Source organism: Myotis nattereri, assembly GCF_964212035.1.
Source record: "Myotis nattereri genome assembly, chromosome: 4".
Classification (NCBI taxonomy): domain Eukaryota; kingdom Metazoa; phylum Chordata; class Mammalia; order Chiroptera; family Vespertilionidae; genus Myotis; species Myotis nattereri.
This window is the reverse complement of record NC_138079.1, coordinates 14,901,585-14,920,085: the sequence shown is the minus strand read 5'-3', so window position 1 is coordinate 14,920,085 and position 18,501 is coordinate 14,901,585. Positions and strand designations below refer to the sequence as shown.

At 37.9% G+C, this 18,501-nt stretch overlaps 1 protein-coding gene across 1 annotated transcript in view; it reads left to right on the top strand.

Annotated features, from left to right (window-relative positions):
- Positions 1 to 18,501, top strand: part of DNAH5 (dynein axonemal heavy chain 5) — a 221,782-nt gene that overhangs the window by 143,594 nt on the left and 59,687 nt on the right. Inside the window, exons 47-52 of the mRNA XM_081090544.1 lie at positions 256 to 390; positions 9,868 to 9,990; positions 10,180 to 10,393; positions 11,569 to 11,792; positions 13,558 to 13,756; positions 15,862 to 16,034. Of these exons, the coding sequence (XP_080946670.1) occupies positions 256 to 390; positions 9,868 to 9,990; positions 10,180 to 10,393; positions 11,569 to 11,792; positions 13,558 to 13,756; positions 15,862 to 16,034 (1,068 nt within the window). The remainder of the gene's footprint in view (positions 1 to 255; positions 391 to 9,867; positions 9,991 to 10,179; positions 10,394 to 11,568; positions 11,793 to 13,557; positions 13,757 to 15,861; positions 16,035 to 18,501) is intronic.

Genomic DNA, 18,501 nt, shown 5'->3' with positions numbered 1-18,501 from the left:
CTGTTTCTTTATGTATCCAAATGTCCTCCTCTTATAAGGATGCCAGTTAGACTGAAGTAGGGCTCACCTTAATGCCCCATTTTAACTTAATTATCCCTTTAAAGACCTTTTCTCCATATATAGTCACATTCTGAGGTACTAGGGGCCAGAGCTTCAAACTATGAATTCAGGGGGGCGGTGGGGGGCACTGCCAGTTCAGCCCATAACAATCATCTTATTGTATTTCTTGGATTTCTTTCTCAACCCCTATTGTAGGCTGTGCTGTTAATCGGTGAGCAAGGAACAGCTAAGACAGTCATAATGAAAGGATTTATGTCAAAATACAATCCTGAAAGTCACATGACCAAGAGTCTGAACTTTTCTTCTGCAACCACCCCACTCATGTTTCAGGTACTGGCTCTTGGGGTTTGCTTAGCAGCCCAGGCTTGTGATAAACTGGAGGCTCCGCTCTCTCTACCGTTCTGCTGTGCCCGCTGAGCTGCTTCTCCACTCCCACAGCCATGATAGATCCCTACATATGTCTTCCATTATCTCTCTTATCCAACTGCAGTAGTATTTTCCCCTAATTAGATTAAAACATAAACATCTTAAATGACGGAGAAATGAAAAATGAAAAACATAAGGTATCGAAGATCTTGATCCTGTTTAAAATGTCTATGTAGAAAAGCCTGAAAAATCTAAAGTGAACTGAAAGAAATATTTATTCCTCCACCGAAACCTACTTCCTCTCCTTATTGCTGTTATCAAACCCTAGTTTTTGAGTCCCTGTGCCGGCATGCATGGCCCAAAGAAATTCGCGAGCAGGAGTTTGCAGTGAAGAAAGGAAGTAGTTCCTTACTGAAAGATTGCCCAGTCCAGAGTGGGGGCGAGCTTGTGCTCTTAAAGACCCGACTCCCTGATGACGTGTACATTACAGATTACATAGGGCCAAATTGCAAGATACGGTGGGTGGGTTAGGGGTTCTGTGTTGTGTTAGAAACTGAGTGACCGGAGGTGAGGTAAGGGTGATACCTCATTTCTTCAGCTCTGGAGGGCAGCTCTGAGGTCTGCCCTGGCCTCCCTCTCTCTGGTTTCATGGAATAATAGCTAGGGGCCATTCCACCTTAGGACTCAGGAGCTGAAACATAACTTAGGCCAAGATGTGGTCTTAAGTCTAACAGAGATCCAGACCTCATGACCATTAGTCAGGTCCGGGCTTTGGTCTTCTGCCTCAGGGTTTAATAATTATTGGAGGAAAGTCTAGGCCCATGAGGTGGAGAGAGGGAGAAAAAGATGATTTTCTAAAGCTATAGTCACAAATCAAATCAAATCATTAGGACACTCAAGTTTCACTGTCTGCTTTTCTGTGGGTGTTACCATTATTCTAGCCTTTAGACTGGATCCATTGGAAGCATCTTTGATGGATCTCTTTTGAATCAAGGGCAGCTAATGTATCTAAGGAAATACTTGTCACATCCTTCCTTTTTTCCTCATTCTCCCTGTCTGCCTCTACATAATCCACTACTTCTTGATTCCACAGGGTAGCAGCATAAAGGAATCCCCAGCTGGTCTTTGTTCAAGTCTAATTCTTTTACAGTCTACCTTTTATTCTCCTTCTAATCTCCGGTTCATATATTGTCACTTTTATCTATTGTTCCCTGGCTTAACATTTTGCAATAGCTCCCATTATCAATTGCAACAAGGAATAAAATTGTAGGCTTTTATGCTACCCTATCATATCATTGAAGAGTCACAGGACCCTCCCCCCCACCCCCCTCCCCGAATTTGCATTGCTTTTGTCAATGAAGCTGCCAAGAATGACCTGGGTTTGCAGTGGCTGGTTGGTTGTTTTCTCCTGTTCCTAAGTCATCTGAGACCTTATTGAAATGGGAGGAAATCCAAAGTGTCATTTCATGCTTCAATTGTTCTTAAACCACCTCTCATATCTTCGTCCTTCCGGGACAAAGCTGAGGGTGCAGCCGCGGGAATCGAGGCAGCTACCGTGGCTGCGGCTGTGAGGGAGGGATCCAGGCAGCCATGGCTGCGAAGGCCTACTCTTGCACGAATTTCGTGCATCGGGCCTCTAGTGCATTAATAAAAGGACACATTTTAAACATTGAAAATGGAAGGGAAGTTTTTAGGAGAATCCAAATCCCAAAAAGTTTGCTTTTGATTAACTTTGTTGTTCTTTAGTTGTCAGAATAAAAATATCAAAGAGCAATGAAAAATATTAAGAGCATAGCTAAATCATGGCATTTTCTTACTTAATGTAATTGGTGACTGCAGAATGCCAATAAATTAAGACCATTGATTAAGTTTCTAAATAAGACTGCCAGCTATGTAATGCTCCTCTTTTAGAGGTGGCATTTTCAATACTGGCTAGCCTTCAATCAAATGAATACAATTTCACAGTGTTGTGATGGTGTTACCGGAAAGGAGATCTGGCTGGCCCTTGGTGGGTCTGCCTAGGCTGGTTCTTGGTGGGTCTGCCTAGGCTGGCCTGTGGTGTGTGGGTTCTTCACTTTGTTCAGGAACATTTTCACAACACGAGTCCAGGTGACTATGAGGGAACATTTATTAAAGCTGGGGACAGTAAAACAAGAAAGGGCTTCGCATAGAAGAAGCCACAGGCGAGCCTAGGCTGGGCTGCCCTTGCTCTCTGGGAATTGAACCTGTAACCTTGGCATATGTCTCTTTAACATGAGATATTTACTAATTTTCTGGAAAAAAGGCATGTATTATCTAGAAAGCAACCCCTTTGTTGACATGCAAATTCATAAACTATATAATAAACTTCTAACAGTGGTACCATATTGAAGTGTGATAATTAGAAGAATTATGAAGCAGGATTTTTCTGATTCACAACTACTTTAGACCAATTCCCTCCTGTCCTTCAGTGTGAAGGTGGTATCAACAATTCTTTCGTTTTCTGTTCAGAAACATCACAGGATCATGTCCTCTGTTTAGTGCCTGTTCTGACTGCTGAGCATCCAAGCTTTTGATTAAGTTAGAGTCATTAGTTTTACGAAGCTTTTGATTAGCCAAACTGCTGTAGTTAACATTCTTACTGTAATTTTCAGCCTTTTATGCTACACAAGGGCTGCTGGAGCTGAGCATTTGTCTCAGTATCTCCCACTTACCTGGATTCAAACCAAGTTGAAATTCTAGATGAGAAAATAGTACTGTCCAATCATCCTGTGTTGCCATGGTAGCACACAGTCTATTTTCAACAGGGTTTCCTTTGTGTTCACTATGTTATCGCTCTCATATCTTTCATCAGTAGAAGGACTCGCTGTATGTCCCTCTTTGCCTGGGACAGCCCAGTTTACTTCCATTGTCTGAGATTAATAATTAATGGCATGCCCTGTCATGATCAAAAGTGTGTGCTTTGGGCAAAAATTATATGGTCACCCTATTCTTTGGTGGAGAGAATTCAGTTGGTCTTTTAAAAGAGACTTCTCATTTATTCCACAAACAGATATTGTTTCAATGTATTTTTCTATTTTTTTGGAAGTAGTCTGTACATATCTTTCAAAATTTAAGCAATATAGAAAGATCAGAAGAAAGTGAAAGTTTCTTAAAAGAATTTCTAAATTCTGAATTTATCTCTTCTAAAAATAATCATAAAGTGTTTTGAATGTAACAGTATTATAAATGGTTTGCATATCAATAGGTTTTGTTTTTTAGAAAAATAAGAATCAAAGAGCTGGGAAGGAAATTCCATATTTCTTTTCTAGATTCAGAACTGTGTTTTCAAATGCAATTGTAGGCAGAAGTCTAAGCTACACAACAAGGAGCCAAGGATTTGCTGTGGTGGAATTGGAGCTGGGCTCCTGCGACCCCTTCTAGCCTCATCCTTGCTTCCTGCAGGGGTCCCTGCATTAGCAGAACATTCTTTTGACTCTTCAAAACACAATTGGAAGACTGTTTTGCAGAGGGAGATTATGTGAAAGTATTTTTTCGTGGTAAAGTCCCCTAAAAATGTCAGTTGTTACTGTTAATATTAATGCACTCAGGTGGAGGGAGATGAAAGTTCACACAGTCGGGGCAAAACCTGAGGGAGAAACCTGGTTCCCATGCCTTCCAGGGTGCTTTCCCAGCTCACCCCTGTGCTTCCTTCTAATGGCTCGTCTTTATCCACATTGACATTCAAATAATTGATTCATTACTCATTCATTACTCATTCAGTAGTGCATTTGTTTTATTTTTACCTTGTAATTATGCACTATTGTATTTTCATGTTGCTTGTGATATCATTTTACTATTTATATTGTACATTTTAACTCTGACTAGTGTAAGACTATTTTCATTTGGTTTCCATGAATTATAGTAAAATGGGAAGATCTTACATAGGCGGTAGATTTATTTTGTATCCAAAATGCATTTATTGGGATAGTTCCCCACTCACCTCCACTCAAGCTTTGACTTCTGCTTCCTTCTGAAGGAGCATCCTCTGGAAACCTTGCCTTTCCTCCTGTTGGCTAACAGAGGACTGTGGGGGCACCAACACATGCAACTACCATTTGTACAAGGCTAACGATGGTGGTGATTTCACAGCATCCTGGGCATTTAACATCCAGATAGTAGGAATTGGACTCTGTACCGGGCGCTTCTTCTTGTGTTTCGTCTTCTCTCTTCTGGAGAGGGATGAAGGAGATCCTTAGCCAGAGGCATGCTAATGTGGGGATGTCATTACCACCAGAAAGCTAGGCAGTAGAGTTTTTAATAAAGAGAATAAACTCTCCATTGTGATAGATATGACAACCACCACCTGTGCGGCTAGGGTTCAGGACCTGGAAAAGGGCCATGCACAAATGATGACACTAGACAAGAAATATGAATTTGGAAATCATAGGGGGCCAGGCAGAGAACCCAACTCTACTGGAAGGGCTTCACTGGTGCCAAGGCCATGCTTGCTTTTTATTCAATTTTAGATATACATCTTGCCCTTAGTAGGGCAGGCAATTATGGTAGCAGACAGACTATCTTAAAGGTCAATAAATATTAGTAAAGATTCACTTTGAGACTATTAGATCAGGAAATTGCTTGAGCTACCATTGTCTCAACTAAATAATCGGTGCATAGCTTTAGTCCTTGCCAAAGCTCAAGGTCCATCAGCCTTCTGGGTTCCTTGTTTACACTTTCCTGATAGTGTAGATAATGGATAGCTTCCAGCACTCCATTTTTGTATTTTCGCTAAGTAGCAGATAAATGGAAGCCTAAAATTAAGTGTATTTTATATTTCAATTTAATTAGATGTAAAATGTATGGAAAATGATTCAAGTGCTGATCTATAGAGATACGTACAGTAATAATAAAATATCTCTTTTTTATAATGCATTAAGGCCAATAAGTGCTTTCATATATATTATATCATTTGTGGATCATACTCATGCATATATACACAAATGTATATATGTATGATTTATGCATAGTTATATATAGTCCCACTTCTGAGCTGTGATTTAGACATACTAAGTGACTTACATCAATTGACAATGTTAATAAGTGGGATAAGTAGCAGTTGAATACTTTTTTTCTGACTTAAATCTAATGAGAGCTATAGGTCTCATTAGAGAGAATAGGTCATGCAGGTTATGCAGGTTTATGCTATATCCCATTCACAGAGACAATCATGTGAATGGTAAATCCAAGAATTGGGCAGTGTACAACCTCCTCAGCTGTACGGGACCCTGCCAGTACCCCTTCCAATGCAAGCTGTCTCTCTCTGTCAGATTGGAGGAGTAGGCATGTACACAACCAGGCGTAGCTGTTGTGATAAGTGCTGCTCATGGTATAATCTAAGTACTGTAGAGCTCAGAGGAAGAGGGGACGAGTTTCTTTAGGGGATTACAGAAATCAATGTAATGAAAGAATTGACCCTGACCTGGGGGAATTTAATATTTCTGTTATATTAATTGTAGGAATTATAGAGGCTGAATAATCTATTAAGAAATTAATGCAGAAAGTTGAATTGTCCCAGCGGCCCTTAGGACTGCCAGCTTAGAATGGAGAAGGGCAGCTTTCCTCACCTCCATTCCTAAGTCTATCTGGATCCCTAACCATCTAGTTTTTATTTCTTAAAGCACCACTGTCATAATTGGGATAACCCTGGTTTTCCATCTGTGTGTGAGATAACAACACCGGGGTCCTTTGTTTGGTTCTATAAATTGCTTAAGATGATGTCATGCTGACTACCATTCCCAGATTTCAAAGTAAAATTTTTTTGTTTATTCTCAGAGAACAGTATACACTTTCCATAATCGAGGCACTTGCTAGAGATTACAAAAATTTTTTACAAATGTGTTTTTATTGATTTTAGAGAGAGAAGAAGGGAGAGGGATAGAGAGATAGAAACATTAATCAGCTGCTTCCTGCATACCCCCTACTGGAGATAGAGCCTGTCCTGACTGGGAATCAAACCGACCACCTCTTAGTTCATGGCTCAATATTCAACCGCTGAGCCACACCGGCCAGGCTCCAATTTTTTTAAATCAATAGCTGGGTTGAGAGAAGTAACATTTTTAAGGAAGAACATTCATCTACATCAGTATTTCAGAAGTTGTGTTTGGCTAATGCTTATCCCAAGAGATTTCTCTTGCTCAGAAATGGCTACTCTAGGAATATGTAAATAAGGTTCTCATAACGAACACTAAACCAGCCTGTGAGATGAGCATCAGTCTATGGTATGTTTTTATTGCTAAATGAATCTGAATGAATCATGACCTGGAAGGGCTGGAACAAAGAGACTGAAGAGTGTGTATAAATGAGACGGGAATGGTAAGCAGGGAGCATTATGGAGGTCCCTGTAAATCACTAATGGGGAACCAGTGGAGTATTGATTAGGGTTACATTGCCGCTTAGGGAGTTCATTCTGCCTGTGGAGGTGGAGAACAAGATGGAAGAGGTGTGGTTGCGCTCAGAGGGACTGGAGAGGGGGTGGCTGCAGTAATTCCTCAGGAGGGAGGTTGGCCGGACCAGGAGAATAAAAGTGGGAATGGAAACAGCACCGAGATGCATTCAAGTTGTGGTTAGAAAGCAGAACTGACAGGTTGAGTGGATATTGTTGGTGGAGAGGGATGGAAGAGAGAGAAAAAAGTTAAAAATGACTCCAGGTTTCTTGTCCTTATGTATATATCAAATGTTGGCTGATAAATACATTGGGCCAGACACCCTTCTAGGCACTGAGGATGCAATGATGAGAAAGATACGAGGTGCTGACCTCACATTCTGGTGGAGGAGACAGGCAGTAATTAAGTAAACTAATATACTTATTTTTATTAACCAAATGGTTTATATCACCAGAACAATGGGAGAGGTGGGAACAGAAGTCAAAGAGATCAGGGAGAATGTGGGTGGTAGGTTACTACAAAAATGATCAGTAATTCTTTAGGGATACAGGAAATTATAAGTCACACATGTGTATGACTTATAAAGAAGTTTCCATACCGACTGGAGGAGGCTAGGGAGGCAATTTAAGTGAGTGTGACATTAATCCCTATGAGAAAGACAAATAGCTGACCTAGGGCATGTAGGTAGTTGGGGCCTAGTCCTGAAATGAGCACACAGGAGTGGGTGCAGACTTTGGGTGAAGAAGAGGTGTTTATGTTTAGATACGTTGATTTTGTTATGCGATGGGTCATCCAAGTGGGGAAGTCTAGTTAGAGATACCAGTCGAAGTCTGTGGTTTCCCCACACATTCCCAAATAGGTGTGTGGGGTGTAAAACACACAATTACTATGTTTCAGGCCTTCAGGAGGTCCTAGCAAACTTCAGAATTCATTAGGTAACTATTTAATGGGCAGCAATTCTAAAAACAGAAAGAAGTCTCAACTCCAGGTTCACAAGCTATTTATTTGTTCTCCCTACTTTGTTTTTGTCAAATTAGCTCTTTTATGATATATATAGCTTACTAATAATTTCCTGCTATTTCAAAGAAATTAAGGGCATAATGAAGGGGAAGAATGTGCAGGTATGTGGCTATTGCTTCATATTATCTCACTTAGTCCACCTATGGCTTTTAGCTCTTAGAATCCCCCCGCACCCCCCCCCCCCGCCCCCTTAAGACATAAAAATCTTTATGTGCCTATGTGTTCTCACAAATAGACCCGGGAATGCCTGGAAAGCTCTAGTGCCAGAGGGAGGTGTCGGGAGATTATTAATTGCCTTATGCATTTAAATTCATTGGAAAGCAGAGCTAAATTTAGCCTAGTTCATTACTTCCAACAGTTTGCTTCCATGTCAGGGAATATAAAATTCTTTCTGCCATTGCACTGTTGTCATGGGAGATTTGTTTTGCAATTGAATGAGTTGTGATATATTTATATATCCTTCTATATAAAACCGGTGAAAAATATTCATATCTTTTGCTATTTATTATTTGTTAAAATGAGGATAGAAACTTAAAATTTAAAATTACCAAACTGTGACCATTTCCAAGGACAGATGCATAGATTTTTGCTTATATCATGGTCTTATTTTCTGGTTGTACCTTGGATATTAAAGTCATTTTTTACTGGTTTACTCATCATGAAATAAGAGAAAGCTTTTTTGGATAGGAGGAGAATGCATTTTATGTCAATATACCTCCACTTTCTCCTATATTTATGCATTATCTTTAATATGACTTAAAATCAAGGATCTGCACAGTGGTAGGACTGAAATGAGGTCTTTAAGACTGAGCTTCTAAAGCAGGCGTGGGATATACTCTGGTGTCTCTTTAGATCCCATAAATCTTTCATCCTTTACTAAAGCAGGGGTGGGGAGCATCCAGTTCTCGGGCCGTATAAAGCCCATGAAATCATTTGGTCTGGCCCTGCCAAGGCATTAGGGCTGAGTTAATTAAATGTCTGACCGAATACAGCAGGCTGATTTTTAAGTTGATAAGTTTGTATGACCCAAGAATGATGTTATAAATATCCAAATGACCCTTGCAGGAAAAAGATTCTCAACCCCTGGCTAGAGCATGGGAACCACAAAGCCCTTTCTGTTTTCTTTGTGGTGCTGGCTCTGGTTAATCAGTGCATACATTTTGAATGACTGATTAATTTACAAACTACATTGTACTACCATGGAAATGATAACATCATAGTCAACAATCTGGGGTCCTTCTCCCATGTCCCTCTTACCCCTTTCAACACTCCTTCCACCAGTTTGTTTTTTGTTTTTTTTAGTTGAAGTGTAATTGACACACAACATTACATTAGTAGTTTCATCAGTTTTAAGGTTCTTTTTCATATTGCTAGGGAAGTGTTTTTATAGAGCACAGTGTAGGCTCCTGTGCCACCTAAGCTCAGAAGATGGAAATGAGAGAGGAGAGGTGGGTGAATGCTGTTCATTTTGTCTCAAGGGACGAGAAGTGATGCAGAGTGAATCTGCCCCAAAGCAGTGAGTCTGGATGGCGTCAGGCCACAGGAGCCAGGTGGCAGCCTCCTCATGGAGGGAGAGCCGTCTTTTGCCTACAGCAGGCTGAGCAGCTCAGAGCCCAGTGCTAAGAAGCTTCATGGATAGTAGCCCTGTTTACCTTTGTTCCTCATTATAAAGGCTGGCCTCTTTAAACAATGGGGGTGGGGGTTAGAGTGTCAGCAACATAGGCATAATGAGACAAAAGTAAATTTGTAGACATGGCCTGAAGAGCCCCATCGCATTAAAAATTTACATGGATTAGAATTTTATTTACTCCTAAAATAAATCCTGTTTTCAAAGGTTGTAAACATTATCAAGATAATTTAGGCACTTTGCACCCCGGTATTCCAGATTTAAGGGGAGTTTGGGTTGTTTTTTCTGAGTAATTCCTATCAATTCAAGTGTCCCTAAATTTTTAAAATAATTGACCACGTTTTAGGGGATATTTTCACAGGCGTTTCTGTTGGCTTTCTTGTTTAACAGAGGACAATAGAGAGCTATGTGGATAAACGCATGGGTACAACATATGGCCCTCCTGCAGGAAAGAAGATGACTGTTTTTATCGATGATGTGAATATGCCAATTATCAATGAGTGGGGAGACCAGGTATGTCGAGTCTTATTGTGCACTTTCTTTAATTCAACATGGACTTATTCTTGATGAATCAGTATTTTTCTGATTTTCCAACATATAATTCCTGAATTCCCATCAAGTCCATTGATTTGAAGCATTCAAGAAGTTAGGTTCCAGCAGATAAAGGAGTGACATTTTAATTCTGAAAGTTGTCTTTCCTAGGTTACTAACGAGATAGTACGGCAGCTGATGGAACAGAGTGGTTTTTATAACCTAGAGAAGCCTGGGGAGTTTACCAGCATTGTGGACATTCAGCTTTTGGCAGCCATGATCCATCCAGGGGGTGGACGCAATGATATACCCCAAAGACTCAAGAGGCAGTTCTCTATATTTAACTGCACGTTGCCCTCAGATGCTTCCATGGACAAGATCTTTGGTGAGATGAGTGTTGATGGGGCTTGGGGAGGGAAGAGCAATTTCTTGTGTTCCAATGAGAAATATATTGCTAGAGGTCAACACAGAAGGAGCACTGGGTGGCTCCTTAATCTGTTGCCCTTATCAATCTCAAGTAGCGTATTTTGTTTATATAAGGACTTATATAATGCGATCATTTCCTCATGGACACACAAATTTGAAATCTGGATTGATACAATATCAAGCCAAAAGTTTATATAGCTGGTACTTCAACCAACCCGTATAATGATTCTGGCCAAAGAAATAATTTTGCACAGAAATAATTTTGCACTGAGATTAATTGTAGTCTCATCTTCTGAATAATTTATAGAGTAATAAATCATTGATTGATTACATATGTAGTATTTCAGGAATAATTTTATTGAAGAAACGCAAGCCCAATAGATAATCATAATTATTTAACTGAGTAATAAAAATGATTTATAACCAATTTTGGAATTATTCTTTGCAGAAAAAGAGTGTAAGTTATATCATTTGTCTTAAGTATTAATTTAGTATTTCTGAACCTGATACTGAGAAGAAACTCCTAAGGATTACCCTAATTAATTTTTGGCAGACCAAAATGTCAACTTAGCACCCTAGGCAGCGCCTGCCTTTAATTACAGCAGTGGGCAAAGGTTTGGAAACCAAATGACATGTGAATTATCTAGACTTGGGAAAAGTAAAATGGAGCAGAAAGTATGACTGTTACCATTTTTAATTATCTTTTTTTGGGGTTTGGGGCCTGGAAAGTTTTATATATAAGGTAAAATTAAAATATTTTGTAATGCATGAAAATGCAACAAAAGAATGGAGAAATCTTAGAGCAGCTATGAAATCTTCTTCTTTCTTATCTCTTTTATAAGGCATCTTTATATATTTATCAGTTACCCTTTAATGATATTGAATTAGTTCAGCTAGAGTTGCAGTAGTTTTTCTGAATCAACTTTGCAGTATTTGAGTGCTAACCTACTTGAACTTGTATCTACTTTTTAGGTGTTAAAGATAAGAGAACATACTATAAATTTCCTTAATTTGTAGTTGTATATTAAAATGTGTAATTATATTTGTGCAAACTCTGCATTATAATGTTTTTTTATTTTAATTTAGTTTATTTGAACTGTCAGTCAAACTGTTATGCGTCTTTTCCCCTTTCAGGTGTCATTGGGACAGGCTACTACTGTATCCAAAGGGGTTTCTCAGAGGAAGTGAGAGATTCAGTGACAAAACTGGTTCCCCTGACACGCCGACTGTGGCAGATGACGAAGATGAAAATGCTCCCCACTCCTGCAAAATTCCATTACGTATTTAATCTTCGAGATCTTTCCAGGATCTGGCAGGGAATGCTGAACACCACCTCAGAGGTTATCAAGGAACCAGATGTAAGTAATACATAAGAAAGAAAGACAGACAACATTGTTATTCACCATACACCCTAGATTTTCTTAGTAATATAATCTGTAGTGGAATTATGACAATATTTTTAGATGTTTTAGAATGAATATTTTTTCTTTGCTGTTTTTAAATGAGCACAAATAAAGAAACAGTAGGTCAGAAAATTTTACTTAAAAATTCTAATTAATTTAAGTTTATGTTTAAGGAAATGGTATACATAGTTATTTTCTGTTAATAGAGTAAAAGGAACAATTGATTTTCTTTTCTCATCAGATGGTATTTTTTTTAATACTAAATAATGGAACAGATCACTGTTGATTTTATTGTATAAGAGTCTTCATATTTTAAACATGACATTTTAACTTAAAAAGTAGTTATCTTTAGAAATAATCAAAATTAAGAGGCCATTTGTTGTTATTCATTCACGATCTTTCCTTTCCATATCACTGAATGCATTGAAAGAATTATGTATTGCTAACATTGAATGGAGGCAGAATAGAAGAAAGAAAGTTCATTTGACAGAAAAATGAGCATTTGTACACCCACTGGAATCTAATGGTTCCTAGCGTTATAGAATTTCCTTTGAATAAGGAACCAAAGCATGGCCTGTGTGCTCAGGCTAATGTGACCTTGGCCTCTCTTTCAGCCTTTTATGGAACCAAAGAGGTCGTTAAGCAAATGGGTTTTAGGGCACATAAAAATACAGAGAAAGTTGAGATAGCAACTACACGGTCACTAGGCACAGTGTGTTGACTATTTAAAGGAACAGCGTTACCCAGATGCTCACAAAGTAGGAATCTGCACTGGTTGACTCTAAGACAAGATATTTTGGCGAAAACTTACTCTCCTTGTTACAGAGAAGTGAGAGCCATTTTAACAGCAATGGACATTTTAACGTGATTTTTTCTTCAAAGTTATTGACAAATTAATGGCATGATGGAATAGCGTTCTCCAGCATCACTTTTTGACTAACCATTTTTAGATGTTTATTTTAAATCAGTATAAATAGTTTTAGCAATTGGTTTTTATCATGAACTTTTATTTTAACTGAATCATCGAATATATTTCGTTACGCTCCTTTTATGTTTTGGCAACTAAACAGCATTCTATCATTAGAAATAGAATGGCTTAAAAACCCTTCCAACTTGCAAAATGTTGCCACGTTAAGACATTTCCACCAGTCTTTCATATCAGTGAGCTTAGGCAAACATTTGTTCTGCTTGCTATAGGGACAGATGTGTTGGGCCATTATTTCCTTAACTTCCGGTTAGCTTTTGGCCCTGAATTATCTAGCCTAGGTGATTGCCATTTTTTTCTTTTTTTTGTCTCAAATTATCATCATATGGTGTTAAGTAAATATACCTTTGTAATACCTCAACTGTATAAGTGAGAGTTATTTATACACTGCATTTTATTTTATGGTCTGGCCACATGACTAATACAGACTAATTTATCATAAACATAAGACTTTTACATAGAATATTAGTTTGTTGGTTGATCAGAGTGATTTTAGTATTTTGTCTAGAGATGTTTTCTTTTTCATTTAAAGAATGGAAATGAACAGAACCTACTTTCTGTTTAATATTCTTGAATGACACAGATTTGAAATGAAGGTAAGTATGTCTTAACCCTAACTTTTCAAAATGTAGCACCTTAAATCAGTAAGGATGGTACTCTACAATATCGTGACCTTGAATTCCCATCTTTGGCATAATGGCAACCAGTAGCACATTTTCACTGTGCTTTCTACAGGAACTGTTAAGGCTCTGGAAGCATGAGTGTAAACGCGTGATAGCTGATCGTTTCACGGTGTCAGACGATGTGACCTGGTTTGATAAGGCTTTAGTAAGTTTGGTGGAGGAGGTGTTTGGTGAAGAGAAAAAACTCTTGGTGGATTGTGGAATCGACGCTTATTTTGTGGATTTCTTGAGGGATGCACCCGAATTGACAGGTAAACTATTGAAGCAGAATTTGAAATTCCCCAAAGGAATATCAGAAGACAATAGGTTCAGTTTAAGGATGCTGAATGTTTGTCCAGTAAACTTTACTGAAACAAGCCTGGGACCATGCTAAGCATTCAACAAATATAGAATGAATATATAAGTGCATACTCCTGGAGTTCAGAGTTTAACTACTTTCTATGCACATGAGTCTTGGATATTAAGGTAGAGTTAGGAAACAGGATAGAACAGAATAGAGCACTTGGGACTTGAAGCTGTCACACAGACGTAGATGTGAGGAAGTGACTTGTCACACATTAGCTGGGCAAGTCTCTGAACTTGACTGAACCTTATTCTCCTCATTTATAAAAATGGAAATATTCATATAGGCATCATGGCACACTGTGGGGAATAAATGAAATGCTGTCTGCAGAAGGGCTTGGGCCATCTGTGGCTCATAGTCACTGCCGAATGAAAGGCAGCAAAAATGATGATTATTATTTGGGTCATCCCGAGTGTTCACAGTCAAAAGAAGAACCTCAAACTATCTGAGAGGGCCATTGCATATAATTAGAAAGAGATGGGCGATGTGGAGGCAAGCTTTTGTGGTTATGGTTCCATGAAAAATTGAGACATACTTTACTTTTCTTACGAAAAGAAGTATTGCTCCAATTATTTTTTCCCTTTAGAAATTTTTTCTTTCTTTTATTGAATGACCTCTTTTGAACTGAGGATGAATTTTAAGTTAATTTCCAAATTTAAAAAGGCATGTTTAAACACATGCTATGTATATCTTTTAAATGCTTGAAAATGACAAGGCAGCCCCTTTCTAGATTTAATAAGGATGCATGTGATCCCAGTTTCTGATTGAAAAGTGTAAAAGGGGGTTTATTGCTGGCTGTGCAGTTGGAAGGAACCTTCTACAGAAAGATGCTGACACATTTTATTTTAAATCAGGTCACACAAATACAAAAATGCAGTAATGGTAAGAACATTTGCTAGGTAATTAGAATTTATGTATTTTATTTCCTCTAATTCAGAAAGATACATATTTAGATTATGATTTTCAAGGAGCAAAGCACAAATGCTTTTTAGGGTGGGTGGCATCTTGAGGCAAACAATCTTTGGTGACTTCAAAGCACTTTGTTCCTCGAAGCTTGAGTTGAACATTGATGAAACAGTGACATGACTATTGAAATAAGTTAGAGCTTTGCAAATAGGCCATGTTAATGATTATGTTAAATCAACTTCCTTTCCTTGTCATAAAAAGGTTAATACAAAATTATATTAGGACAGGGTCACTTGAAAATAATTAGTATTAGATTTGGAGGATCCACTCACTTTTTTAGTACCCAGTAAATTTCTAAGTTATTATTAGTATATTCAATGACTGTGTCACTTTTTTTTCCTGTTATACTGTTACCTGATAGTGAATTTATATGTGCTTAGTTTAACTTTTTCTTTGGTATTATGCTTTATAGTCAAAGTTGGAAAGTGTTAGGCTTGTATATTATATGTTTCTAATGAAAAATATATTGATTTTAATATTTTCCCAGTGAAATAATTCAATATGTTTATTTGTTTAGGAAATCATTATTCTTTTTCTCTCTCAACCCTCTACCTCTGTTCCCTCAAATTACTTCTAGCCTTACCACTAACCTGAAATTTCTGAGTTATAAAAATCGCCTGAGCAGATGCAATGATCTTTTTATTCTTATTAAAAATAATTTAATTCTTACCCTCTGTTGCTGATATTGACATTACATTATTACTTTATTTGATCTTCATTTGGACGATTAGGTGAATATCTCTGGGAGGATCCTTGAAATGACAATGTTCAACTATGGATGCAGTTTAATTCAGTATTTATAAAATTATTTGAAGTTGGCCTTTTCTGGACAGGAAAGAACTATGACTGTATAGGATCACAATAATTCTAATGCTTTTAGTATTTGTTGCATTCTTTTATAAAAATACATAATATGACATTTAGACAAAAATCAGTGTTATGTAGTATTAAATCATGGAGTTATGAGTGTACTAATTTATATTGAAGGAAGTAGTAAAGCCCAGCAAGTTGAAGACATTTAATTGATTATTTTTTTCCCAATCCCAGGAGAAACATCTGAAGAGGCTGATACTGAGATGCCCAAAGTTTATGAGCCAATTGAGTCTTTTGATCACCTAAAGGAGCGTTTGAATATGTTCCTGCAGCTCTATAATGAGAGTGTCCGTGGTGCTGGCATGGACTTGGTGTTCTTCGAGGATGCGATGGTCCACTTAGTCAAGGTCAGTGGCCACACCCATTAGTGCCTCCCCAAAGTGACGGACTGTTGGTTTCACACCAGAATACCCCCCTCCTCTTTCATTTTCATCTCCTAGGAGAATTTTTAGTTTAAAAATAAACTCAGTGCTATATGCCAATTTAAGTTCTAAACCGAATGCAATATGTCACACATATAGGCTTAAAATCAGAGCATGTGTATTTCAAATGTGTGATGTGATAATTTTATTCACTGTTGCTGCTATATAGCTTCCAGCTCAATATTTTCACTACATAGAATCAATGTGGTTGACATCTGAGTTCAAAGTACAGGCAAAAATTCTGATTACTTTTTGCATCATGCAAAAGATAACTATAAAAAATAGTGCAAAACTTTTGAAGACATTATGTTAAGCAAAATAAGCCAGCCATAAAAAGACAGTTACTGAATGATTCCACTTAAATGAGATGCCTAGGGTAGTCAAATTCATAGGGACACAAAGAAGAAAAGTGGTTGCCCGGGACTGGGTGGAAGGGAGAATTGGGAGTGTTTCATGGTATAGTTTTATTTTTGCAAGATAAAAATGGTTTTGGAGATGGATGGTGATAGTGATTGCACAACAATGTGAATGTACTTACTGCTATTAAACTATACCCTTAAAAATGGTTAAGATGATAAGTTTTATGTTAGATGTATTTCACCACAGTTAGAAATAATAATAAAAAAATACGGTATGAACAGTTGACTTCCAGTTGGATGAAAATTCTGTTAGAATGAAATCTACAAAGAAAATAGTTTCCTTTCTACTTTACCATATTAGTCATTGAAGTATCCATTCATCGGGCAGTTAATCCTCTAAGTTTGCAAATAAAATATATTATTCACTTGATAACTTATATGACCTAATTTATCTGTGATGGAAGACAATGACATTTAAAATTGGTTGCTGATATTTTCATGTCATTTACGTGAATTACTTCTTTAGACTATATCCTTTTAGTCAGAAGACAATTCAAGGCTTTCTTCCATTACTTAGGTTTAAACAGGAGGTATGATCTCATAATTATAAGTTGTCCTCTCTAATAATTACTGAATCTTAGAAATGGAGAGGATTGTAGAGGGTATCTAGTCAAACCTCCCCCTGAAAATGGAAGAGTTGGAGAAAGGCATTTCTGCAAGGCTGGAATAAGTCTGGGAGAGGGAGGAAGACAGAGAGTTTGTTCGGGGTTGGATCTTCCCAGCATGAGGCATTTAGCTTGAAAACTCTAAATTCTCTAGAACCTGAGACATCTATACTGAATTATATATGCAAATGTTCTTTCAAAGCTAAACAGAAATAACATTTTGAAATTAGCTCCTAATTAATAGTTGAGTAAGAGTTATGAGTTTCAGGAAGCATAGATAGTCTGCCAGATTTAATGATTAAAAGGAAGAAGAAGAAAAAAAAAGAAAAACATTTTCTGAATAAATAATATCAAGACAACTTCATGACTAACTACCTACTGGAGACAAAATCTGATTGGCCTGGGATTTCATAATCACTCAAATTGAAGATGAGGTTATTTATGTTAGACTCATGCTTGAGGAAGTTCCCTAGAACTGTCTTTTTTTCTGTGTTTCACAGCACAGATAATGACTGGGAGCATTTCTTCACTTTGGGCATGACATTCAAGACTTCGGTGCCTCAGCACAGAGTCCTTGACTGTGTTTTTCCTCCCTCTCAGAGCATTTAGTGTGTCTGTTCTGGAATTGGCCAAGTAATTCATGACTGGATTTTGAGCTTAAAGGCTACAATTTTCACAGTCTTCTAGGATGACCATCTCTTCTACACTCTTTTTTTTCTGTGAAAAATACATGCGAAGTCTGTGTCATGCTGGTGGGAGTCTTAAAATGTGTGACCTAGTTATAAGTCATGTTAGAAACCAAGAGACAGAATTTAAGATAAAATTTTAGCAAAACAGGATGTGATGTGAGACCAAGCATATTTCTTAATGCCTTCCTTAATTAAAATAAGGATTTTCTTTTAAAACAGAGATAGTTCTGTGATATCTCTTTCGTGTCTTTGGTTAATGTTCAAGCCCTGGCGTGTACATTATTTACAATCTAGCACCTGCCTCGCACTCCAGTTGCATGGCTCATGCTCTGCTTGGCTTGTAATCCAGAAAAAAAACCAACTTCTTATAATGAAACACATCCTGATTGCAGGACATCTCACCAATACTGCATGCCCAGCAGGTGCTGTATTGTGTAGATTGATCTTTTTGTGTGTTCCTCTTTCCTGCGGGATGATAAGTTCCATGAGGGCGGGCATCCAATTTGTTCACCTCAGCATTCACTGGCTGGAGTCCTGCTGAGACAGGCACACTTGAGCTGCTTGATAAATAGGTTTGGAGTGGAACCAAGTCTCCAATATAGCCCTATCTCACAGATTCCCACAACAGAGACAGGAAAATGGTTTTCATTTCCTGGGGCTCACACTGAATTGGGGGAAA